The sequence below is a fragment of the Triturus cristatus genome, chromosome 12 (genome assembly GCF_964204655.1).
Source record: "Triturus cristatus chromosome 12, aTriCri1.1, whole genome shotgun sequence".
In the NCBI taxonomy this organism is placed as follows: Eukaryota; Metazoa; Chordata; class Amphibia; order Caudata; family Salamandridae; genus Triturus; species Triturus cristatus.
In genome coordinates, this window is record NC_140595.1 from 441,415,920 (window position 1) to 441,443,687 (window position 27,768).

At 44.3% G+C, this 27,768-nt stretch overlaps 1 protein-coding gene across 1 annotated transcript; it reads left to right on the forward strand.

Annotated features, from left to right (window-relative positions):
* The first annotated feature begins 1,469 nt into the window (after window positions 1-1,469).
* UQCRFS1 (ubiquinol-cytochrome c reductase, Rieske iron-sulfur polypeptide 1) lies at window positions 1,470-24,761 on the forward strand. Its single transcript, XM_085637558.1, has 2 exons — window positions 1,470-1,769; window positions 23,933-24,761. The coding sequence occupies exons 1-2, from the start codon at window positions 1,556-1,558 to the stop codon at window positions 24,541-24,543; spliced, it is 825 nt and encodes a 274-aa protein (XP_085493684.1). The 5' UTR covers window positions 1,470-1,555; the 3' UTR covers window positions 24,544-24,761.
* Window positions 24,762-27,768: the final 3,007 nt, after the last annotated feature.

The following is a 27,768-nucleotide window of genomic DNA, read 5'->3' on the forward strand; positions in this document are numbered from 1 at the left end:
GCTCTCTCTCGGCTGCGGCGGTCGTTCCCATTCACTGTGGGCCTCGCTGTGTTTTCGGCGGGCGGGTGCATCCACTCACCATGCCTTCACCTTGGGCCAGCGAGGCAACCATTAGCCGTTTAGCCCCACTTGAGCCTCGAGCTGCGGAGGCTGCTGACGCGCTGGGAGTAGCAGGTGGGTGCGAGCGGGGCCAAGGAGCGTGGCAGATGTGGCGTCGTGAGTCCTATTGCTGCTGCGGGCTGTATGAAGTGTCAGCATGGGGCATGTCTGCCGGGATGGCCTTGTGCTCTGGCCTGCCGCTCGGATGCCTTCAGGTCGCAGGCTGCCTTACCACTGTGGGCTGCTTGCTGTACCAGGGTGGGGGCTTGCTTGCAGGAACAGCCTCGGGCTCTGGCTTGCCGCCTGAGTAGAAGCCAGCTGTACGGGTGAGGAACGGGGCAATGTTGCAGGGTGCTCGCCTACCTCGGGAACGTCCGGTCATCTTCCTCTGCCTCAGACATCGGGGGTTGTGGCACGGCGAGACTCGGTCGCGGCTTTGTGACTGTGGAGAGTAGTGTCGCGCCAGATCACCACTGCAGGCGCTGGGGGCCGTGGACCTTGCCGTGGGGTGCTGCCTCTCCGGCACGTTCCTTTTCTTCCCCCACGAATGACGAGAATGTGGCGAGCTGCAGGTACACAGGGTTAACTGCCCGCCTCGTCGCCATTGTGGTGTTGGGCCTCAGGCCCACATTACGTAAAGGATGGACACAGATACCAGGAGATGTGTAGCAGTAACTCGCCTTGAGCACGTGCACCCGGGCTCTTTTATTGGCGGGGCCACGTCACTCGTGACACCCATGATGGATGGGTGTGGGGGTGCATGTGTGTCCAGCCTTCAAGGGAGTGGTTGGGAGTAAAGCTTCCTGCTAGAACGTGTCCCGCAGGACACTACATAATCCATCACTAATCCTTTTGGGTTCTGGAGTAGCATGCTGCTTTCAGAAAAGCGCCTCGTCCTGGGTAGTAAGCGCTATATAAAAACAATTACAATACTGAGGTCATTCAGAGGAATTACAGCAATTCCAATAACATGCTAAACGTAAAGGCAGATACCGGGACGAAATCCATTAATGTAATGATTAACAAATAACTTTTTGTTTCGAAACCGTTTTCATCACAAACTTAACATTAACGTATCCCACAATTTCTTCCATTCTTCCGGATTTAAAAGCCAGTACTAGATTGGGTACTGACGTAAAACATAACGTCAAACTGTGGTTTCACCTTCTAGTTTAGGTCGTCAAAAGCAACACTGGACTCAGACGCACAAATCGGCCACATTGTGGCTGGCGATTCGTTCCCATCTAAAGGTGTACCTAACATCTAACGTCACAAGCGGCACACTCTGACCTATCCCTACGTTCAGCTCATCCATCGCGAGTATAGTCCCTTTTTTGTTTCACATGCGCCATCTTGTGACTGGCCAGAGCCTTTGAGCCGCGCTGCACAAATGACGTCAAAATAGTGCGCTGTCCTTTTCCTCACCTTCAGTTCCCGGTTGGGGAGAGTGTTCACCATGTTGTCGGTAGCTGCCCGTTCTGGGCCCTTTTTGCCCTATCTGGCCGCCACCTCGCATGCCGTAGCAGGTCCGCTGAAACCGCTGGTCACCGGTGTTCCAGTGGTGGTTGATAAGTTGCAGCTGCTTGAGATGAAGAAGCCCTTCCTGACCCGCGGGTCACTTCTCGGGCGGGCCCCGACTAGTGGGCCTAAGGCTATCGTAGGCATCAACGGTGAGAGGATACTGGTGGGGAGTGTATTACACATGGTGACCCGAAGCAATAGAGAGACGGTAGAGGAGACGCAATGATAAACCCGGCGATGAGGTGTCGGAGCAAGGTCACCGGTTAGTGTTGTAAATGGTCCCTGCTGATGGCTATCGAAGCACATTCAGGCCAAAAATTTGACGGGAGATGGACATAAGTGACTATGCCCTTTAGCTTTCTACAATTTAAGTACCACTTCTGCGCACACTTTTAGTTTTGCTGGTAGAGTTGCTAATTTTTTCCCAAGGCTGCATCGAACACCCATAAGTGTGTATTCATTAAAAGAGTAGATACTTCCTCGATCCAATACTTATATCTGTGCTTGAAAACATAGGTTCAGATTAGCACTCAACTGTCCCGCCGACGACCCTTTAAATTGTGGGATTTTATTGTAAATTGAATACATCATTTTGTTTAGAAATTGACAAACTCCCCAACACGTGCAGGCAATAATTCGCTACTTACTGCACCAGGTGCTCTAGGGGTTGGTGGTATTTAAGTAATGCACATAGTTTAAGAGCGCTTGTCCACCTAGTTCTTGTACTCTGGACATCCCTTTTTATTCCGAAGTCTACCAGACAGTACAGCTGTCTGATTTGCTAACGAAATCTTGGGACATTAGGAAAGCTTCCTGGGAATACATTTCGCCCGTTGTTTACCATTGGGTTTGTAACTCACACTTGCTTTCTATTTGTTTTAGGCTGTCCAGCACGTCCCTTCCTTTGCACAAACCCTATTTACTGTATTCGTCCACTAGTTCTCCATTTCTGTTAACAGGCCTTTAAACCCTGTTTCTATCTTGTCACATTTGCTGTGCATTTAAAGACAGAGGTCAAATGTCAATCTATCGCTTATAACGAGTTTGGTCTTTAATTTTCTTTCTCTGACTTAAAAATGAGAAGACTTGTAGGACAATCATGCTGGCTCTGGAGGATTAAGTATTGTCTTTTTTTGGAAAAAGGACGGGACCCCTGAAGTTAGGATAAAGAAACCCAGACATGGAAAATACTACTTTGGAAAGCGGAAACACCGGGCACAGTGTATTTTACATTAGGATGGCATGTCCACTCAAGACTAAATTGATTACACATGCAGTAAAGACACAAATGCTAACCAAGGAAAAATATAAACAGTTTATCATTTTCTTATTAATATTCTTATCTCTTTTTATATTTAAAAAATATATATATTTTAAGTCTTAATACTCATTTATGAACCACATGTATTATCTTCGTTTGACAGTTGGTGCAGTTCATATCTTTTCATAACTATATTTCAAATAGCAAGATTGTCAACATTTCAAATCATTTGTACACACGTTTTTTTCTTTTTCAACTATAGTCAAAAGAAGTGTATAGTAAAACACATTAATTACAAGAAACTTAATGCATAGAGACTGGCGGCTCGTTGACCGACCACGCGTTACAGCTAGGCCTTCGTCAGGACTCCGTCAGAGTGATTACTCGTAGGTGTCGAAGTAACACTGTCCTCGAGTAATATGAGACATGTAATGTCTCTAACCTGGATGTGTGATGGCTTCTCTTTAAGTCTTCTTTATATTTCACTATATGAATAATATTGCGATGCAGATACAGGTACACCTCATCAGGATGGTATCAGTAAGTCTTCCTTCCTCTTGACTGGTGCTCAGAACCTTCCTGCCGAGTGGTTGCTCATTATTGATGTATGCGTTACTTAAGTAGCAACAGCAAAGGTTACCACTGTCCTGGTGGCGGTGGGTTGAACTTTGCACTATTAAAGTATATTTTATGATGGGTCGGGATCAATTCTCTATACAAGTCATAATCCTGTGCAGATACTCTATAATCTGGCATCCATGCTCCCTGCTTTCCCAACGCCAAATTTAGTCTAGAGTTGACATGCCATCCTAATGTAAAATACACTGTGCCCAGTGTCTCCGTTTTTCCAAAGTAGTATTTTCCCTGTCTGGGTTTCTTTATCCTAAGAATGTATTGTCACAATGAGGTAACCCTATGTCCCTCAGAACCTGGGTATCCGTGTCTACAATTGGTTCTGTCGGGTAGTGACAATTGCTTAGAATTTCAAGAAATTAATCAAAAACATACATTTTAGTTTGTCAAAAATGCTTTTAGTGATTAGGTTGGAACATAAAAGACCGACAATTATGCACTGCGTCAAATGTATTTACTTGGAGAATTATTATGCATTTTATGAAAAGGCTGTCAACAATTCAATTGAAGACACAAGTGACTATAGTGAAAGAACAGTGCTCTGTGACATGAGTGAAGTGAGTGTCATACATACATCGGTGAAACAATTATATGTACAAAATATGCAGAGGAAGAAGGAGCTTAAAAAATGGTCAGTATGGGAGGGGATCAATGTTTCTAGTAGAATTACTTGCCAATTAAAAACCAGATGATCAACCGAAAACAACTGAACCAAACATAACGTCAACGTTTCGACCCAGGTATTAGCCTTATTTAGAAAGCGTCATGGTGGGTCTTCTTCAGGAGAAGGATGTTAGGGGAAGGCAGCCTAGAATTAAATGAATTCATGCGTGTCAGGTAGGTTCCAATTAGGCAAACAATAAACTGAAAAGGTTGTGGAGGTGGTACTTCTATCATGATACTCACACATCCTTAAGGGAATCCTCCTAATGATGCCTTAAAGGATGTTGCCAAATCACCGGTAATCTAATGGGGTTAAAGTTAATTGTATTAATGAAAAGGACTGCATGGTTACGTATGGTATATGCATGGCCTGGGTGAAAAACAAGAATGGTCTTACCTGAAGAAATCAGGAAGACTGGGTTCTAAATTGATTGAAAAGATGAGGCGTGTTGATCTTGAAGTGGAATTGCATAATGGGTATTGGATCAAACCACATGACTTGTCAGGTAACAGGTAGCATTACGGTATAAAGGGGCTGTTAAGGGGCCCGGTCTTACCTGTGTACGATATAAATGTATTCTATCCTGGTCAAGGGGCTGCTGTAGAAATCAGCGCGGGAATACAATTTGTTGTCCTCTGTGCCCGATATTTCTTCTGGGTTCGGGCTGTGTGGTAAAAGGACACAAGACTTGGGCGGTTGCCGCATGGGGCGTTAAGGGTTAGGGACAAGTTATATCGCTAACGCTTCCGCTTACCTGGAGTCGCAGTGCTCCTGTGTCGAATCCAGCAGACACAGAATAGACTGTTCGAGTGCCCATTAATGAGGGCAGCCTGACATCTGTTTGATGCAAGGAAAAACATGCACGGTGGTCTGCAGCAGCTGGATGCTGTCTGCGGCGCTACAATGATGCTCAGCCTATCCTGCGCTGACAGTAGCAAGGGGAGTCACGCTGTTTAGTTACTGACGTGCACCCAAACGCAAGCCATGCGCATGTGGGGACAAGGTGTAAGCAGCTATTTAGAAGTCACGTGCGATTGCCTTAAAAACATACTTGACACAATCCAGCTACTTGTGCCTGTAAAAACATACGTGACTAGATCCAGCTACTTGTGCGTCCTGAGAAACTTGTGTTGGAGTTAAGGATCTACAACGGGAATCATTTCCATGATGGATTATTTGTCAAAAGTAAAGGCCAATCATATATACGTGCACACTGACATATTCAATGCTTTACAAACATTACGGCGTGATAGACCTGTAGTAAGGGGGAAGAAAATCAAATCGAAAGTGTCGTATTCAGGCACGATTGATTATTCGGTAGTCACGAGATTTACACAATGATTTAGTGGCCACACGGAGGGGTTATTCATGTTTAAGTTAAAACAACCACGTATTTAATGCTTTTACAGAGAATAAAAACATTACTGTGTGGTCGACAAATCGGAAATGTCGTGGCATTCATGCATGAATGATTGTTCGGTAATCATGAGATTTATATAATGTATTACTGGCCTTAAGGAGGGGCCAATTATGTTTAAGATATATTACGAAACCACCACATATTCAATGCTTTACAAGGATTAAAAACATTACAGTATGGTCGACCTACATTTTGGAAATTAATTTCCAGTGGGAGTACATCAAACCAAAGTGGAAGTGTCCTAACATTCATACTTTTGGAGGACCTAAACCTGCAATGCTATAAGTAAGTGGGGACCAGAGACGTAAAAGTCAATCTGTGTCAGCCATATTATAGCTGGCCCATTTGTCTGAAGGTCTACTCCATTTCATTTAGTCCATTCATAACTGTGTCCAGAGTGTATCCACCTACACTCCTTGAGATTCAGTGTTGTACCAATGTTCCCACCTCTAGGGTGAGGGCGGATTTTCTCCAATACCCACCATCTAAGGCTGCGGGGGAATGTCCCTCGTTGGTGAAGTGTTCGACTAGGGGAGCTCTCTGTACTTTGCATTTAAGTCTGCTGAGGTGTTGCTGTATTCTGGCCTTCACCTTCTGAGTAGTCTGGCCCACATGTAACTTACTACACTGACACTTGATGGCATATATCCAGTTTTCACTGTTACTGTGTGCTGTGAAAAGTTATATGTCCTGTTCTGGTGTGTGAACGAGGTACCCTCAACAGTTAGGGTAAAGGCCCTGCAATGGCCACAATTGTAATGCCCAAGGAGAGGTGGTTAGTTCAACTGACTCTGGATGTCCGGTGGTCTTGGTGTTTCAAGGTATGCTTTTACTACGAAATTCTTTACATTCTTGCCTCTTGAACGCAAAGATGGGCTCCTCAGTGGTTCCAAGTTCAACGGCCGCTAGATTCCAATAGTTCTTCACGATTTTCTTGATCTCATTACTTCTGGGGTTGAAGGTGGTAACGCAGACTATGTTGTCCTTTCCTGTTTCTGTGGGTTTAACCTCAAGCAAGAAGTCGCGAGGACAATGCCAGACCCATTTCCTGGCCCATTTGAGTAAACCGATGGTGATCCTCTCTCTTTGTCGTTCTGTAAGCGTCTCAGTTTCTTTGAATAAATCACCTCTTCGGGTACGGTTTCTTCTCAGCCATAGAAATTGCTCGTAAGGCAAGTTGTCCCTGAGAGCTCTCAGGTGGTGTGAATCGTATTTGAGTAACGTGTTACGTTCTGAGGATTTTCTGTATAAATCCGTTTATAGCGATCCTTGTTCCACTTTGAAGGTAAGGTCCAGGAAGTTGATGGGAGTCATTGCTATGGGTCATGGTAAACTGGATGTCATTGGATTGATCGTTCAGCCAGTTTTTGAAGTCAATCAAACTTGTTTCGGTTCAAGACCATATCATTATCACATCGTCAATATACCTCTTCCACACAGCGATGTTATCTATAAAAGGGTTATTAGGATTGTAGAGATGTTCCTCTTCGTATGAATCCATGAAGAGATTAGCCAGGCTCGGCGCGAATCCAGCCCCCATGGCCACGCCCTTACATTGATAGAAAACCTGGTTTTGGAAAAAAAGGAATTCCTGGACATGACAATTTCTAGTAGTGCCACCAAAAATTCAGTTGGAACCCAGTGTGGTTTAGGGCGTCTTTCTAATGTTTCCCTGGTCACTTCCAAAGCCTTTCCCTGAGGAATACTGATGTAGAGGGATGAGAAGTCAAGAGTAGCCATGAGTTGAGTGGATGTGTCAAAGGCTTGACCTTCCATCATCTGAATGATAAGCATTGTATCCCTTACAAATGACTTGGTTTCAGCCACCCATGGTTGCAGAAAGTTGTCTATAAATTGATTCAAGGGTTCAAAGATTGACCCGCAGCCTGAAACGATGGGTCTCCCTGGAAGTTTCTCCAGGCTGTACTTTGGGAAGTGTGTAGATCGTAGGGAGCCTAGGTTTCTTCGTGTTCAAAAAGCCATGTTCCGGTTCGCTCAGGAAACCCTCAGTGAGGCCTTTCTTGGTAAGGTCTTGGATCAGTTTTCTCACTTCTGGTGTGGGGTCCTTTGGTATTGGGTGATAACTTTCCCTGATGTTCAGTTGCTGTAATATTTTTCTACATGGTCGGGGGTGTTCTGCACCACCACCACCTCTTCCCCCCCCCCTTATCTAGAGAAGTGGTTAAGGAAGGCTGTACGTTGTTGTTGTTTTTGTCTAGCGCACAACAAAAGTTAACAGTCTGTAAACGAACTGTGAAGATGTTTCAAGAATTAGAAAATCCCAAATGAAGAACATTTTATGGTAATTCTTTAGTGTGGTCGCAACACATATTTGAAAATGATCAAATCAATACACTTGACATTTATACAGGCTATCATTTCTTCTGTATATACTTTTATCAGTGAAACTATGCCCAAATGTAATAGTGATATCAGTTGAAGGTGTGTTGTCTGAAATAGAAGTGTGCTACAACACATGCATATTCTACTCTACCCTGCACCACTCGACTCTACGCCTCCTCACTCTACTCTGCATCACTCCACTGTATGCCACCTTGCTATACTCAAAACCAATCTGTTCTACGTCACTGCACTCTGCCAGTCTGTGCCACTGCACTCAACACCACTTATAGCCTTTATTCTACGACACTGTGCAACTTTACAACACTTTACTCTGCAACACTGCACTCTATGCCTCTTCACTCTGCCGTCCTTCACTCTGCCACTGCACTATAATGCACTATACTCTGTACCACTCTACATCACTCTGTCACTCTACGACACTACTCTGCACCACTGCACTCTACAATGAGCACTCTAAGTCACTGCATTCTACGACTATGCATTCTACCCTGCTGACTTCTATGCCGGTGCACTCTACGCTACTATACTGTGCAACACTCTAGACCAGTCCACTTTACTCCATACTACTGTTGCCCACATGCCCATGCACTCTCCTCTGCGTCACTCCATGCCCACATGCCCATGCACTCTCCTCTGCGTCACTCCATGCCACTGTATTCTATGCCACTCCTCTCTGCACTACTGTATTCTTTGTATTTCACTCAGCAGCACTCCACTATATTCTGCACCACTACGCTCACCCTCCACTTTACACTACACCACCGCAGTTTGCGCCACTGCACTCCACTCTGTACTACTCCACTCTATGCCTCTCTTCTCTGCATCATTCTAGTCTATACAAGTGCACTATTTACCACTGCACTATTTACCACTGCACTCTTTGCCACTCTACGATGCCCAACTCCACTCTACGTCACGCCACTCTGGCCTACTTCACTCTCTGCGTCACTCTTCACTGTGCCAGTGCACTCTACGTCACTCTACTGTGCAAGACTGCACTCTTTGCCACTCTGCCATGCTCCGGTCCAGTCTAGGCCACTCCAGTCTAGGCCACTCCAGTCAACTATGCAGAAATCCACTTGACAACCCTGTGCAACACTTCACTTTACGCCCCAGCACTCTACGCCAATGCACTCTACTCTGTACCACTCCACGCCAATCCGCTATGTGCTTCTATAATCTACTCTGCACAGCTGGACTCTAAACCGCTGCGCTCTACACCACTTTACGTCATTATTCTACGCCACTCTATGCTTCTGCACTCTAACACACTTTAGGCCAATTCGCTCTGCAGTACTCCACTCTTCAGCAGTATACTCTGCATCACCCTACGCCACTCTACTCTGTACCACTCTGCCACTGTATTCTACTGTGCATCAGTCTATGCCACTGCATTCTATGATGCTGCATTGTACACCGCTATAATCTATGCAGCTGCACTCCATGCCACTTAACTCTGCAACACACCAATGCAGTCTATTCATGTGTGGTTTTTATGTGTATCTATCTGTCCATAGCTAAGGGCTAAAGTAACGTTCTAATTGGGTGAGAATAAACATGCAACATCACTGAAATTCCCCCATTATAATTAGCTCTGGTAATTATAACTCGTGCCCCTGCCATGCACAATAATTTAATTGCAAATGTTGCAGCAATGATATCAATGAGGGCATGGAAGATGTCACGAGTAATGTAATATGTGAGGTAATTAGCAGTGCATGGCAAGGGCACAAGCTATAGTTACCAGAGGTAACTAACTGTTGAATTCCAGTGTTTTTGTATGTTTAAAATGCTGTGTTGTCACTGAAATTCTCACCTAACCATAACATTACTTTAACCTTCACTTTTTTCAGTGAATTTCTAGGGTTCTAAGAAACTTTTAATGTAATATTTTGTTGCTGTACATAAAGCCAACGTCTGCTGCACACGGCTGCGCGGCCCTTCCCCAAGCCTTGTTAGGCCTGAGGCACCCTCAAACCTCAAGTTCGGGGCTGCGGGTGGGGGCGGCCTCGGGCCCCAGACGGCTCCCCACATAGTGAAGAAGGCGGCATTGCACCTGCCTTGAGATAGATGCTATACATGCTTGCTCCCTCTGGACAGAACAGCGAAGTCTGCTCCCACCCGATGGTAGCATGTTTAAATCTTCTGCCTGATGTGAGCTGAACTGTCTTCCCATCCAGGGCCTCTGCAGGCAGGGACGGCATGCCTACTCCGCCAGGCAGAATCAAACATAGGTTTCCCTGCTCGCACTGATGTGGGCAAGGAAACTAGACTGTTTTGGGGTTGGCTCCTCTGGACAGAGTTATAGAGCAAACTCTGGAAGATCAGACCTACAAAGGCTCTAGGAGGGGGGGGGGTCAAGTTCCTAATTATTGTTGATTTATGGTTTCTGAAATGTGGATGGAGGTCATTCTCTGGCCTACATTTTGGTTTTTTACAGCTTTGTTGTAGCCACTGAATCACAATTGATGCTTGGTAAGTGACATTTACAATGCTGTCTTATTCCATAGGCCCTTCTCTTAACAGAACTAGTTACTGATGTTTGTAAGAGGTATTAACGTGATGCACCTTTTTAGAACCACAGCAATGAACCTCTGCCTTTGTTACAGCTTGCTTGAGTCTTGCTCTCCCAATAAGCTCAGTTTACTGTGGCGTGGGTGTTGGCCTGTGGTACAGTTCAGTTATAATTTTTTGTTCATACATGATGAGTAGCACCTCCAGAAAAGGGAGATGATGCTTCTATTTAGTATTGTTGCTGGTGAATGTGCTGGTAAGATTGATACTATTGATAGAAGCTTTCAATTTTCTACTTCCTGTTTTTCATATGATAAGTAAGCCATCAATGTATTTTCTTAGCCATACCAGCCGTTTGATGCTAGAAGTTGCATGTGTATAGTTCTCTACTTTGGCCATGAAGCTATTTGCATAGGATGGAGCCATTATACATAATATTCAATGAAACAACCAAAGGTTAAAGCTTAGTTATAGTTAGAAAAACGTTACTTATTCTTGCTATACAAATCAAACTTAAACTACACCATTTTTAGAAACTCGAAGTTAATTATACCATCAATTTGTAAGAGTCTCTTTGAGGCTGAATTTGTAGACTATTTACCTGACTTGAATAGGTCTACTAATAAGGACACGCTGTCCCAGCTTATGTCAAACAAGAAGTGTCCATTCTAGAGGTGTCAACTGAAATGACCAAATGGTACAACAGAAGCTGTATGAGTAGCTAGCTGAGATGACATTGGAATCTCATTTGCGCAAAAAAAAAAAATCCTGCAATGTGAATCAGTTGTCTCCATCCAGTTTTTGAGGTTTGCGTTCAAGGGATTCCAATCCCAGAATCTTCAAAAGGCAATCTTTGCACTCCAGTTCCTAAAATTGTTTAATTTTGCATTGCTTAGATTAGATGTGTTGAATATGGTATGGTTATTCAAGCCTTGCTCTTGAATTTAAAGAACTTAGCTCTATAGAATTTTAGGCCAATTAACTAGTACTGTGTCATGAAAAATCATGTCTGTGTCCTCCCACACAGCCCCTCCTGCTCACCCCTCCTTTGTTGCCTCTGTGCTCCCCCAGCAATCTGCCGCATGCCCTCTGTGTGCTCCCTCAGCCCCCCCTTTCACCCTCCATTGTCAATGTGCTTCCCCATTGTCTCTCGCGTGCCTTTAAAAAACTTGTACGGCATCAATGCCTACAACCTAGAGGTCATCCAGAACCAAATGAGAAGGAAAGATGAGTGAGGGGAAAAACATTGCCGTCCCCACCCACTTATGAACCCTAAGAGCAATACAGGATACTTGCATTGCACCCGCCCCCAACCTAGTCTGAAGGTACTCCAGGTTTGTAGAGAGGTTTTGACTTCTCTGGATTTCTGTTCCCTAAGATTCCAACTCTGCCTCCAGGGTGAGTGGGGCACTATAAGTAACGGCTTGAGGACAAGTCAGCTGATTTAGTTTGGTTGTAAAAGGCTCTATGAATGGGTACCAAATCTCTTGAAACGTGTCACCTTTACTTTCCGTGGAGGCAGTTGGTTCGTCCACTCCCCCTAAGTGCCAATCCTCTGAAACCAAATAGTTTGTTTTGGGATCCTGTCTGTGCCCCAAGGAGGACGACTGGGCGGTGAGCCGCATCCAGCTCCTGTGCAATCTGCCGGCCTCTTATAAATTTTAGTGTAAGTTTTTGTCTATTAGGAAGAGCTAAAATTGTATATGCTGGCAAATGTTTAATTTGTGTATTGAAGGTTTTGTCTATATCAATGCTTTCCATACTATTTAGAACCACAACCCAGTTTTTAGACTGACAAGCATTCACAACCCATCTAACTTTAATGTACATGAGGCTGGCAAATAAAAAAAAAAAGAGAGTTTTTGCATTTCAAGCCTGGTGTGGTAGCACCCTGTTGTTTTCAATGAAGTAGCCACTGAATTTGCACTCCTACAGTTTTACTGATAAAACTATATTGTACACAAATGATAATGTGTGGAAATCTGGTTTCAGTGAATATTTATCATGTGCCTCAACAAGAAAAATGTCTTGATGTGTTTTGATGCTATAAAAATGTTTCTTTCCATCACACTTCGGGATTACAAAATAATGGTTCATTTTTACTCCCCTAACTGTTGAACGTTTACAGTTCATTTGCTGTGTTACAAAAAATGACAGCCTTTCCTTGCACACTACCTGTATTGTTACACAGTTCACTTTACTTTTCTTTGAGCTCTTGAATGTTTTACTTTTATGATTCTGTTACTACAAGCACCTTTTTGGCTTTAAATCTTGTTTTTAAACTCCATTATTCTGTGCTAGAATTATAGCCCATATTACAATGTAAGATATATCTCATAGGTTTATGTGAGCAGTTAATTAAATTTCCTGTATTCGGACTTTTGAATGCGTTGAGTTGTCATCACATGACGATCCAGAAGCTGTTACTGTTCCATTACCAGGCCATGAGAAATTACTGCTGCACCTGCTATTGCTAGTCAGATTTTATCAGTAGGAGCTGTATTTAGGGCCTAGAGCAGACCAAGAACAGGTGTTCTGTTCACTCAGAAGGCGAAGGAGCAAAAAATATTTAAATAGTTTTTAGCTTTTCACATTTGTTCTGTGTAGGAAGACAGAAGTCGGAAGTCATTTGACATCTTCTTGCACTTTTTTTTTTCTCTGACTGCATAGTTCTGACCCACTGTACGGTGTGTGAAATGAATGGCTGTAGTGTCTGAATTTCTTTTCTAATGCACAAAATTTAAGTAGCCAATAAGTAAACTGTACAAACATTTCAAAATATATTTCAGTAGTTATGAAAGCACTTTTTAAAAATTGTGATGGAAAAACATTTTAATCGGATGAAAACAAATCGGAATACTTTACTTTGTAATGTGCAAATGATGTTTCAAATCCAATTTTTATGCACTATATAGTTTTATCAGCAAAACTGCATGTTAATTGGAAAGTTTTTGGTCATTGTAATGATAAATTTACTATCTGTGAATGACATTGTGTTGACATCATGTTTTTAAACATGACTGAGTAACGCTCCTGCCCTGTACGCAGTGCTATTAGTGAACTAGGAGGCAAGTCGGAGATCGTGTGGTTAGATTCTTATTGTACACGGAGCAACCTTTATTCTATTTCATCAAACAAGTTTTTTTGTACAGCAGAAATGCTGAACTCACATATTTGAAGGTGCTCTCAAATGTGATAATGAAGAAAAAGGCAGGCCTATGAAAGAAAATATTTGCCTAGGTGTAGGGAGGTTGGTTCCTGCTGCATGGGCACCCCCACTTTTTGATTGTACTAAGTAAGCTGTGTTTTAACTAGTTAGACTGGGGTCCCGATTAGCAGGATCTCAGTCAATCTGCTTGCCCCCAGAACTTTTATGATCTTGGGTACACTCCAGATTGGACACTAGGGTACCCTTGTCAGTTCCTACTATATGGTACCCAGGGCATAGATACCCTATAGGTCTCCCATGGACTGCAGCTTGTAATTTGCCACCCATGAGAGACCATGCAAAATGGAACTACAGGCCTGCCATTGCAGCCTGTGTAAGATGGTGCATGCACCACTTAACTTAAGATACAGGTTTACTATATCTAAGGGTCACTGCACTTAAAACCTATGTCACCCCTATAGCAGGCCTTTACAATCCTGAGGGCAGGGTGCTTGCTTCTAAGTGAGAGGGTGCACCTGCATGAGCAGGACACCCCTGCAGCCTACGGAGTCCATTCTCTCGGGTTGCCAGTAAAGCAGCCATAGGCTAACATAGAGGGGCATTGCGCGACCGCACAATGACCAGCTCGAAAATGGCTGCAATGAACCCTATAGTGTTTGGTGTCAAACATGTTGGAATCATACCTCCACACTGTTACCAGTGTGGGAAGTATGATTCCACCCACCAGGAGAGCCCTCCGTGGGGCTCTTGGTGTTCCCGGTACCAGCCTTCTAGGTCCAGACAGCACAAAATGGTTGCTGCCGACCAGAGACACATTTCTGCCCTCCTTCTGCTGAACCAAACTCGAGCAGGGGAAGGCAGAGCAATAGGCATCCTGTCACAGGGATATGTGACCACCTCCCAGACAGGATTTAGTGTATTTGGACTGGGTGGGTGCGCTTGCCAGCGCTTGGAAGTCTGTAAGAAAGTCACATGTGGTGTCCCTGTGCATAGTCCAGTTCAAACCAGTCCTGGGATCCGTTGGCTCCCGTTCTGGAGCAAAACTGGACAAAGGACATGGGAGTAACCTACCACCTGTCCAGACCCTCCCCCGGGAGGGTCACCTGAATCTTTCCAACCCTCTCCGGTGGGTACTTAAGAGCTTACCTGGCTTTAGGACCTTGGATTCGTCGTGGACAAGATTCAGAACTGAAACCACTGCACTTCGACTGTCTGGGCTCTCTGGACTTTGTTTGGGCCTGACTTTGTCTCCCTCTGTAATCTACATTGTCTGTGCACCATACAGGATCCGTGTAGCACTTGTGGAGCATCCAAAACACCTGAAATAATCTCCCTTGGAGTGAAGGAGTGAGTGCCCTGCATTCACAGGCACTGCAACACTGCCAACCGATCTCCTGATCCCGAGCTCCTACAGACTCCGAAGGGTCCAGCACACAGGAGGTGGGTTCCTACGTCTCTTGATGCCTGAGCTGCCTTCTCACTCAGTTTGAGGCCAAAATCCCTTGTGGGGGACTCTCATACCCGAAGCCCTGTACACCGTGTATTTTTGCAAGTGCTTGTTGGCATTTCTTCAACAAGTGCATTGTGCTCCGAGTAGCCCCTACTTCTGGCAACTTCTCCTACAAAGAACTTCAACCACCTCACACAGAGTGCTCCGTGGCCTGTTTTGTGAAGCTGCTCGAGGTCCTCTCCTCTTGCGACACCTCTGTCTCAAAAGGGAAGAACCGGGAGCTTTTTTTCAGGTCCTACACATGTACTCCCAACTAAGGTATGACAAATTATCAATGTGCAGTTCCTAAAGTGAAGGAGTGGTCAGGTCTCGTATGGATTGCCCTCACACACCCCAGAGGTGGAACCTTCCTCTAATCACTTGGGTGTTGACGGACATCTAGCCGTCCAGACCTTTCGTCACATATTTCGAACTAATACATGCACGCCGTTCGAGCTCCAACATGGAAAATAAAAAGGACTTTTGTTCAGCGATGACCTGGTAACGGAAATTTTGAGGACACCTTCTCCCCTGGACCCAGATGGAGCTTCACCATCTACCAGCCAAGCCGGTGATTGGAACTCCATTACAGCAATGAAACGGTGACTCATGAAGATCATTATGCATGGCGCAATAATGACTGAGTACTTACGCACTAATATAGCCCGAACGGTCTTATTGTGTCTAACATGCCGAGAATCTGCTTGGAGGACAAGCAGTTTAAAGAAGAATGGTCCCTAGTTGCATAGAAGTGCACTAGGGACTGGCTGATTTTGATTATAAAAACAGCAAAACGCCTAGCAGACGATTTGATTATTAAAATCACAGTGGCAGAAGAAGCACTAAAAGCAAGCATTACCATCGCAGCCTTCAAAACCAAACTGGCCGAAGTGAACAGCGAGATAGCTGACAACAAGGACTTCTTGATTAAACAAAAAGTCACCAAACTACAGAAGGATATCTCAAGGTTCAATAAAGAAAAGATTTACCCTTACCTCAAAGAGGATTTTCAACAACCACTGGACGATAATTCTTCGGAGGAAAGCATACCCACGCGCAGAAGGAATTCTTCCTACAGCAGCAACTCCAGCATGGATAGCTGCATTGGACAACACCAACGAGATCAACTAGGCCCACCCAACCAGATGTATGGCTATGGGATGCCACCCTTCCATTTTGGCAATTCCCGGGTTACCAACAAGGCCCTCAACCACCATTCGCCCCCTTCCATCAACCACCTTTTTTAGGCAGAGAGGAGGAGGCAACAACCCACGCAAACAGGTACAGTGGCAGGACCAGCCCCATTCACCACAAATGGAACTCCGGAGCCAGACCGGCAAGAAAAATTTGTTGTGACCCTCTCCACGATGCAACTCAACAATATGGAAGAAAAAGTTCTCCACAAGGGACTGGGGTTTGTACCTACCGCTAATACCACTGACTTCAGAACCAACTGTGAGCTACATGACCTATTCAGAAAAATCCGCCTGGGAGCCTATTTCGCTGACCAACCCAAACCCACACTTGTGGATACAGGGGTATGAAAACCATCTACCTTTACACCAACTGCAGGCATGATACCACCCGAGATCTTAACCTTTGTAAAGACAGTCCTAAAAAACATCATGACCACCCGTACCAACAATGCCTTGCGTAACAATTCACGGCAAGACAATGAGGCCATTAAAAATCTAGTCAATGACAAATCCATCACTATAAAGGAGGCCGACAAGAGGGGGGGCCATTGTCCTCATGTCCACAATGGATTATATTACTGAATGCCTTCGGCAACTAGAGGACAGAAGGTGCTACACTCTCTTAAAGGAGGATCCAACTAAACGATTAACCATCAAAGTCTGGTTCATTGTGACGGAAGCCCTTAATCGGGTATGGATCACGAAAAATGAGTCCGTTTCTTACCAGCGACAACCCAAGAGTTCCCTATTTCTACACCTTTCCTAAAATCAATAAGGGTACCCTTCCACCACCAGGGATGCCCACAGTATTGGGTCGGTCTTGAAATCCCTTTCCAGATTTTGTGATCACTTCTTCAGACCCCTGGTGAAAGAAACACCGACATTTTTGCAAGATACAAGAAATGTCTTGAACATCATTGATAAACACAATAAGGAGGGCCCCCATCTGGATGCAATAATTACCCTAGTTGTGGAGGCACTCTACCAACATTCCACAACTTGATACACTGGAGGTCATGGAAGAGACACTACGTTCTTCCGAGGTTAGCCCCAACACCTATAACGTTCATTATGGAATGTACCCATATAGCTCTCACTGAACTATTTCCAGTTTGAGGACACCTTTACCACCAAACCCAGGATACATCCATAGGCAGTATATTTGCTCCAAGTCTGGCATGTCTTTATATGTCTGACTTTGAAGCGAAGCACATCCTCACTGAGACTAACCCTTACAGTGACCATGTTATCCTTTTGGTGTTGTTATATCGACGATGTCTTGGTCTTTTGGAAAGGCAAGCTGAACACCAGTCCGCTTTTTGTCACAATGGTCAATAGTCTTAACCCATATCTAAGATTTACGGCCAATGTCTCTGAACTGGACTTACCCTTTCTGGACCTTGTAATAAGCCTAAAAACCAGGGGACTTTAAACAAAAACCTATAAAAAAAACCTACGATAGCCATAGCCCCTTGCTTTTCAGTAGTTTCCACCCTAAAGCACTACGAGAAAACCTACCCTAGGGCAATTCCTTAGGCTAAGACGTAATGGCAGTAACCTTGATGATTTCCAAATAGTCATCTGAACTTACTACCCATCTGGCTAGACAGGAGTATCCGGCAAGATCCACACAGCTCGTAAGAGAGCCCGTAATGCAAACCGAGAGGCCCTCTTAAAGACCCGGCCTAAAGTCAACACAGAACAAATTACATGTGTCACTACCTTTACCCCGTAATCAAACCTGATCAAACAAATCATGAACATTTCAGAATTCTACACCTAGGTGGCTTGGCACCGGATCTGAAAGATTTACTGATTAGTACTAGACCAAGGAAAGAACCTCCAACAAGAAGCCAGCTGTGGAACCTACCACCTGTTATGGGCCACTACACGTGTGGGCAGTGCATTGTTTGTCCCCTGACAAGTGCAAGCAAAACAGTTACCCTGACTGACACCTTTACATGGCACAAAAAGAAACACAAAAACTGCAACACGCGCAATTGTGTGTATCTTATTACCGGTCCTTGTCACCTAAAATACGTGGGCATGACTACACGCCCCGTCAAGACTAGAATTACCCAACACCGTAGTAATATTAGGTGTAAAAAGACCAACACCAGGATGTGCACCCACTTTACTGAATCAAAACATACAACAGATGGCTTACATTGGACTATCTTGGAATCACACCCTCGGAACCGAAAGGATGCCTTGTTCAGAAAAGAGCAGCAATGGATTTTTAGGCCCTCTAGCCACATTGAGGGTCTCAACGATGACATTCCTTGAGTGGAATTAAACCGCACCCAACAACATTGTCCCCTTACCAGGTCATACCTGGCCTCTAGCTTAGTTATACCTAGTGTGGATACTGATTTTGCAACCTGTCGGTAACCACACTGTCCATCCACTAACTTGAACTAGGAGGAGGGGGGGCCCCCCTTTGCCTTTTGCTGTTTGCTGTTTGCATTCAGATACACCAGATGCCTTGCGAAGCATTGGGTTTGAACAGCACCTTGACACATTGCACACTCTACCTGCCTATCTAGTCAACTACTTTCTGCATCATAATAGCATGTACACCTCCTGGCATATTGCCATGTATTGCTGCATAATTGAACACTACCTTTTCCACGGTAGTAGCCAACATGACGTTTACCCTCCAGTGTAGTTTACACACTCCCTCATGACTGGGGCATAATGTCTTTGCCAATCTTTAACACGCCAGATGAGGTATATGACAAGATAGCTGTGTACTGACAAGTTTCACGTATAAATCCCAACAGTATATGTTGAGCTGAGTAAAACATCCAATACTGTTACCTACATTTAACATGTTATGTTCCCGTAACGATCACGCTTTATCGTTGTCCTCTAAGTCTACACGCTTATTGCATCAGTATATGACCCACACAGTTGGTTATATTCAATATTTGCTTTCTCGCAGTCCTCCTTTGTCCTTTCACAAAGTTCAATAAAGTTTTACGGCATTTTGACACCCAAGATGGCCGCCGCATCTGACGCTCTAGTGTCCGCACGCTTCGACATAGTTACGAATCAGTACATAGACCCGGGCTTCAGAGGCTGCCGCACGGGGCTCGAAGCAGGGGTAGGACGATAGCTAGTTGCCTCGCCACCCTTACGTGAGTACTCACTGCCGCCAACCATGGGGATTTGCAATACGATAAGATAGCAACGCACCGGTAAGACAATGAGCACTTGATTTTTACAGAGACGGTTGGCGTCTTTCGCCTCTTGTTTTTTTGTTCCTTCACAGGACCGAGCAACTAAGTTCTCTGTTTACATAACCCCTTCGGCATTGACCAATTAAGTCTTGGGTAAGTGTGTCTGTAATGTGTCTATTGAGTCTGTCATGACACTTCACGGTCGGGCGCACGAGTGCCAGTAGATATAGACCACAAGCGGCTGGTTCTCGGCACTTATTTCCTTGTGTGGACTGACTGGTACAAAAACCACGGGAACGAATGTCACCCCGCGTTCCTCATGCTGCGAGCCCACACACATATGATGACCACATAGGAATGCAAAAATCCACCTTGTGTTATACTACCATGCATCGTCTATAGTCACGATCTAATTTCTAGCGGACACTGTTTTTGACCGTGCAGCAGAGATTTGAACCCCTTCTCGCCCAATATACCGGCACCAACATTGTCACAAACTGAGCACAATTGTCCTCTCATGAAAAACTTGATTACTGTGGGCAATTTAACCCTTCATTTCTCAACCAATTTGGTATATAATAGAGCACCATCTAGTGGTGTATGTGCTCTAGAAAACAACGATCTGGTCTATCTGAGAGCATAACTGGTCAGTTACTCGTTGCCTCAACCTACATGTTGATGCACCCCACGAGCGGCGATTCATCCACCTTTACCAGGAGTTTGACACTTATGTGGGATGATGTTGCCAAGACTGGGCACTTTCGGTCTAACACTTTGTATTCTTACTTTCATTTTATTTCAGGTCTAAAATTTTCAGGCTAAACGCCCTGACGCCAGTCAGCAACACTGGTTACACCATGATGCTCTGAACCAGCATTGCGGTAGTGTAAGAGTCAAGTTCACCACCTTCTTTTTTTAGTCACCGGTCCTGACGAATTGTCGTTAGACCCTGTAAGGCAAGAAACATGTTGACCACCTACACTAGAAAGACCCTGTAGGACCATTATCTCCAGGCAGGGCTCACTCATTTTAGCTAGGCTAGTGCACCCTCAGAATAAAATTATTAATCCGGGCAGGACTAGACCTATTTTAAATCGCATCACTCACTCGCCACACTACCCTGACCACATACCCTCACACACCCAACGGCTTCATCATAAAAAGATCTCCGGCAAAGAGCCCCTTCGCGGGTGTCCGTCGGGCATTGCAGCGCCGGCCCGACAAGGAGCAAAAGCCCTATGATGAAGCATGACATCCTCCGGGGTGTGTGAGGTCAATCCATAAGAGACCTGAACAGGGCCTGCCCTGACTCCCCTGCTTGAGGTGACTCTCCTGGACCTTGCTGGTCCGAACCGTACACTTCCTTGACCTTCTGCGTGTGTTGCTGTTGCCGAGGCTTGTTGGCACTCCCCCGGACACCGACCCCTCAGCACTCTACTTCCTTCGTGGGACAGCAAGTATCTGGCACCTGGCAGTCCTTGACGTCGCGTGGTCCTTGCAGCTGCAGTGTCAAGGTCACCGTCAACTATCCTGAACCACCCGGCATTGGTGGGCATTCGTCTACTGAGCCCCTGGTCACTCTCAAGTGACTCAGACTCTGTCCCCTCTGCTTTCAGGTACTGCTCGACAAGAATCCACGTTTGGATTCCAACGGACACTTTCTCCTCTTCTAGCAGTGGCACTTTCTCAAAGTCCTCCATTGGGTTTGACGGCGGTTTCCGGCACCCCTTCACACTTATGCACCCGGCTTCCCTGGGATAGGTAACTTGGGTACTTAGGTATCCATTTGTGGGGTGGCTCTCCAACCTTCTGTCTTCCACGATATTTCTTCGAAGTCCACTGGGAAGGGTCCTTAAACATTAAAAATCCAACCGCGACTTTCACATAGATTTGTATGGCGCACCCAGTCGTGTTCTCACACTGCACACACACTCTGTGGGTTCCCGATCTACTCACCTTGGGTGGTTCCTTGGGGTCCCAGCAATTCTACGTCCTCTCGACACTGTCTTGACTCGAGTCATGGTTCTTATACCACTTTCTTAGTATGTGGTTTGATCTCCCCCTGGGGCCCACTGAGTATTAGTGCTTTTTACTGTCGTTTTTTTGCTGAAGTATTGTGTGCATTGTGTCTATCTTTGTGTAGGAGATACAGTAACGTACTAGATAGTGTTATTTAATACATACATATTTTTATAACTACTGTGAGGTTCCCTTTTCATTTAATCTATAGTATAAGATTGCATTCTGGTAAAACAAGCTGCTTTATACTCCTTCAAGACTAAGCCTGAAGGCTTCTCTCCACAGCTACCACTTGGATAGCTTTCTACTGTAAACCGCTTAAATCACCATAAGGGTTGTCTGGACTGGTGGAAGGTGCCCACTTTAATTAGTGGACATCATATTCCAGGCCAGCTTCTCACACTAGGATCATACAATTTGACACCAATTGATGGGTCAAGTACATTGCAGTTGAGTCAAGCAGATAATTCGGGTCACTAGACCTGCAGTTTTAGTATCATTTGTTTGATTTTTTTTTTAAGGCCTGATCTCTAATAGCCCCATCTAATTTAATCCATTTTACTATTGTACTTTCCTCTTATGAATATTAGTGGTTCTTAAGCTTCTAATGTTTACTGTATCCTGAATTTGCCCTCTGTTTGAGTTAATATTTTTCAACTCTTGAATGAATGGTTCGAATTCTTTTCCTAGAACTCAGTTTGCTTGAGATTGACTTGTAAAAATGTTTTTCTGCACAATCTTAGTCTTTCAAAAAGACTATTAGGACCAAGGGCCATTTGTCATGTAAATGCAACGTGAACTTGGTTTAATTTGGAGTCTTAAGATTATTGGACCAATATATATTTTTTTTTCCTTTTTAACTTTATCCTATTAGAAGGGCAGATTAAAGTAGCAGGAGCCAGTGTAACTGGCTATACTGGCCACTATCTGCTTCTGAGGTGAAAACCCTTACAGGCGCACACTAGTAACTCAAAACCTGATCTGTTGTTGGATGTTGAACCCATGTGTCTTGTTCTGTTTTGTCTTCTTAGGCCTCAGGAAAGGCCACCAAAGGGCATCTATTGAGCAGAGCTGCCAGTTTATAGTAATTTTGAGATCAGTTTAAGATTTGCAAAAATAAGTTTCATTGTATAAATGGAGCAAAAAATGCCTTTTTGTGTGTTTGTCCTTTTTAGGTCTTGTCTAGGCAGTGCATGCACTGTCTTTGAGCCTTGTGGTATTCAGTCTATGGGCTTTGAACACACCCAGCGTTAACCTTTGGTTCTTTCATCTGCCTTTAAAAGTTCCTTTGTTTTCGTTGGTGAATTTCACAAAACCCTGCACTACTATTTTGAAAATTTGTGTGCCAGAGTAAATAAAAGTAGAATGAATTTGCTCACTTCTGAATTGGTAGACCCAGATACCATATCTATGGTTATCATAGGCTGTGACTACTACAATTGTTTCTTGTTGGTTTGTCCATTAAAAAAAACACATTGACATGCTTCATGTTTCACAACATTTTCTTGGTCAAGCCGTTATAGTTGTAATGATCATATGATTAGGATGTGCGATATGAGAAGTATTCACTGGCTTTCCAGTCAGGCCTGAACCAAATTGATACTTAAATCTAGTGTTGGATACTTTGGGTTCTAAAAAAACAAAAAGGCACACAGTGCTGTAACCTACATTTTTAAGAAAAAGACTGTAAAATGCTGAGCAACCGGGGCTCAGGCAGGTGGTAAGATGATTCTTTTTCACATACTTGCCTCACATGCATGTACTAAAAATCTCTACTCCCATTCAATCATCGAGTTAACGGAAATGTCTGTTATAACAGTATCATCTGATGTTGTTTCTGAAAGCCCATGGATGGCTTTAGAATTTGTTGGCTCTGTATAATAAATTATGAGGGAAACACAATTTGTGGGCTGTGCATGATGGGTATCCTCTTCGAAGTGTCATGCTTTATTTGTTGCGCGGTCCAAAAATGACATATCATTCCGAGCCTTAGCACTTCGGCAATATAGATTTTGTTTAAGATTACTTGTCTGTCTGCTACATCTCCAGTTAAGTGTCTGGAATAGAGGGTAAGGTTCCTTTTTAAAAAAAAAAAATCTGCCTTGTAACAAGTGTTTTCCACAGACTGGTATCCTAATTTTTTCCCGCTGCAACCACAAACCTTTGTGTGAAGGCTTTGCTCTTTTTATTTTCTGTTCCATTCATGGAATAGCAAAATGCATCCCCAAAGAAATCTGTGTACAAAAAGCTTTCCTCCGCTTTAACTGGATGCAGTACCACATACCCTTTTCCTTCAGCATCCTTCTCCGAAGCACAATGTGTAATTTGCATGGGATAGAAATGACAATCTGTCGGTTTGCTACTTAACTTCTCTGATCAGCTGTGTTTGTTTTGCTTGCAGGTCCTTCTGTTGTCCGTTTTGCACACAATGATGTCACTGTTCCCGATTTTTCCGACTACAGACGACCAGAAGTATTAAATCCCACCAAGTCTTCGCAGGACAGTGTGGACACTAGAAGAGGTTTCTCCTACTTAGTAACCGGAGTAGCAGCTGTTGCCACAGCGTACGCAGCTAAGAATATTGTCACAGAGTTTGTCATGACGATGAGCGCCTCTGCCGATGTGTTGGCAATGTCAAAGATTGAAGTCAAGCTGTCTGAAATTCCAGAAGGCAAGAATATGGTGTTCAAGTGGAGAGGAAAACCACTTTTTGTTCGTCACAGAACCCAAAAGGAAATTGACCAGGAAGCTCAAGTCAGTTTGGCTGATTTAAGAGACCCTCAGCATGATTTAGACAGAGTAAAAAAACCAGAATGGGCTATTCTAATAGGAGTGTGCACACATCTTGGCTGCGTACCCATTGCCAATGCAGGAGATTTTGGTGGCTATTACTGTCCTTGCCACGGATCGCATTATGATGCATCCGGAAGGATCAGGAAAGGCCCTGCTCCTTATAACTTAGAGGTTCCTACTTATGAATTTACTTCTGAAGACCTTGTGATTGTTGGTTAAATCCAAGTAACGAAATGTTGATTCAACTTATTTAAGTTCTCGTTAACTTGTATTCTGTCGGATGCTCAGTGTAACAATAATTATCGTTCGGGCTCTGTAAAGCTGCCTGGCCAGCAAAATCCTCGTGCATCCTTAAACCTGTTTTAAGCTTGTATTGTACGATCAATGCTTTTAATACTCAGGTGGTGTAAGTTTTAATAAATCCATCAGTAAGCAAAGCACTGTGTCACTACTTTATATTGTTTTAGAAATGTAGACATTTAATAACAGGGAACAGAGGGGAATTGGCCCTTTTTTTTTTTTTTTTTTTTCTGGATAATTTATTTAACAAAAAACATGTTTCCATTGTTGCTATGTAGATTCATTCAGTTGTATGCCACACCACCATGGTTTGTGCAAATATGTATTCGTTTCTAATCTTGAAATGTGTGCGGTTAAATTATTGTTTTATATTGCAAATCTAAAAATCAAGGTAACCATTACCTGACCTGCTCTTCCTCTCTTCGGTGCAATACGGAGTAGATTTGTAGTTGCATTCCTTCGCTGTAGCCCTACAACTAATTGGAAATCCTACATTTTATGCAGTTTTTTTTCCTATCATTAATACTATTTTTGCATCGGCCTGAAACAAGGTAAATATGGTTATATTATAGTCTGAAGGTCTGATCATGTACGAAAATCCCAGATCTATTTGAAGTTCAACCAGAACTAATGTCTGCAATCGAAGAGATTAAGCTGAGCTTTCAGTAGAGTTAAATGTTTTCGGCAGAGTGTACCCACCGTATTGCTCCCACAAATACAACTACCCTACGGCGGACGTCGCCACACTGCCTCGCACTGAGGTCGAGGAAGGGCACGGGTCATGAGCGGGCCCGGTGCCTAGAGCAGTAGCAAGGCAGAGGTTTGGGGGGAAAAAACGTAGCTCGGGGAGCAGGAGTCCCAAGGGCTTGAATCAACAGCAGCGCCAAAGTGGAGCCTTTTTGCTGCTATAGGAAAGTAACCTGGGGGTGAGCAAGGCTACGGCCAGGTGTGACAAGGTGCAACACGAGCGGGTCGCAGAGAGCGAGATTCTCCCACGACGACCAGTGGGAGCTGCGGGAGATTAAGGTGAGTGAAAGGAAGCCTCACATCTAACACTGACCCGCCACGCACCCGCTAGCACCAGCCCGGAACACCCACTGAACACAAGAGGGAGGGAGGAGGGCTCGCTAACCGCCCCCCCCCCCCCCCAGCTGTGACCATCTAACAGATTGCATCTGTCACATTCCACCCACTAGCAGCAGTATTTTCCATCATCTTCCCAGTTTCTGCCACAGCCTGACTGGAGCTTGTCTGGTGGCGCAAGAAACCTCATCTACAGACTAAAACATACAACATCATCATTCGTATAAACAAATGGCTCACAAAAAATTAAGATCAAGAACTATCATTATGAAAAGAAAGGGAACGGAACAGGCGACTAGGAAGAGCGCTGGGAAGGCGATACGAACAATAAAGTCCTCAACAATCCCTGGAATCACAAAATACTTCATAAAGCCAGGCTCAGACAAACTGGGACAAAAACAAAAAGATCAACAATTAGACCAACAAAAAGACAATCAAACAATGGGGTATAATGAAGTTGAACAGAAAGGACTGCAAACCAACAACGATATCCAAAATCAATTAAAAAAAAAAACACACCAGAGGCACCTAAAAAAAAAAAGTACCCCAAGGATCCTGGACGACCCAGCAACTAACTTTAGAATATTGGAATAGGTGAGAACTGTGGTACAATTAACTGACACTAAACAAGCAGACATGGGCCACTGTGCCGATCTATTATGGAAAGGTAGCTCCATTTTGAGACAAGTATACAACTATTGACCCAGTGTCAATGGTAGTTGTTTCTCCAAGGTTTTTCAACAGGACATCAATCTTTCCTTTTTAACTTCCAACCATGTTAAACTCTTTTTTTTTTTTTTTTTTTTTTTTTTTTCCGGCTTTGGCCAACTCATTTTTCATGAAATTCCTCAGTACTTAAGCCATTGCCTCCTATTGCTGCTCTGTTGAGATTTAAAATCTCCAAATACCTTAGATAATATAGGCTAAGTATAATGGTGGCTATGACATCCTAATTCCTTGCTGAGTGCTTCAGCCCAGCCTTCTGTTAGCTTATTCCTCAGCCAATCATACTCCTGCCACGCTAGACTTGATTGGATGCCAGCTCGTTTGTATTGGATCTTCACTTAACACGTGCTGCCAGCTGGAGGAGTGATAAAGTATTGTGACCTGAGGGATTCCTGCTGAGATTGATTCTGGGGTGGCGGTGCTCAGAACATTAACCAAGGTGTCCGCAGCCTCACATTTCCTCTCTGGCCGGACCTCCCAATACTGCTAGTATAATTATGGTGGTAGGATGGAGGTGGGAAGGGGGATTGGGGTGGGGCTATAGTTTACTTTTCCTCCCGCTTCTTCGCTTTTAGCTTTGCTGTGGTTCCTTTGGGGTACATGTCGGGAGAACGTTGTAAATGCCCCTGCAGTGTTTCCTTGGCCTTCCAAGTGCCCCATGAGAGAACATGTGCCTTGTTTGGCTGGTGTGAGTCTTAATCACTTGCAGCCACCAGCTCAGTGGTATTGTGGTCATCATTATGGGTAGGTGTAGGGGTGTGAACTAAAAGAGGCCCACAGTGACATGTCTACTTCCCTATGGATCTTCTGGACTCTAAAGTCCGTGGATCCTTTCAGAGCGTTCCTCTCTCGTAGACTGAGCCAACTGCCCTTTTTTTTTTTCGTCCAGCCCCCCACTCCCCAATCCTTCACTGGTTTAACAAACACTTGCATTGTCTGCCTCTCTGCTGGCGCTCCGGTACTAAGAAGATGATGAATGCCAAATTACCTGCTTTCGAACTGCTCACAACTAGCTGCCTGATCGGACCCTGCGCATATGTCCAAGTCTCACTATTTAAGTTCTATCTGTCAGCCGGATAAAGAGGACCTTTCTGTGGCTGGGTGTGAGGCACTGCAGTAGTACAGGGGTCCTGTACTGTGCAGCTTCAGGGACACAGTCGCCTGTTCGAGAAGCTAAGGGGGAATGTTGTCACAGCAGTTAAGTATCCCTGAATGTGTAAATGAAAAGAAGTGTGAGCCTACGCTGGCATCATGCCTTTGGTATTTTTTTTTATCCATTAAGCTTCCTTTTAGGTGCACCCGTACTGTCAGATGAGTACCCAAATAGTATTTTTT

Excerpts from the sequence above, each read along its gene's own strand:
- UQCRFS1 (XM_085637558.1), top strand. The coding sequence starts at position 1,556 with ATGTTGTCGGTAGCTGCCCGTTCTGGGCCCTTTTTGCCCTATCTGGCC. Across the intron at positions 1,770-23,932 it reads GGCTATCGTAGGCATCAACG|GTCCTTCTGTTGTCCGTTTT; the intron begins GTGAGAGGATAC and ends TTTTGCTTGCAG.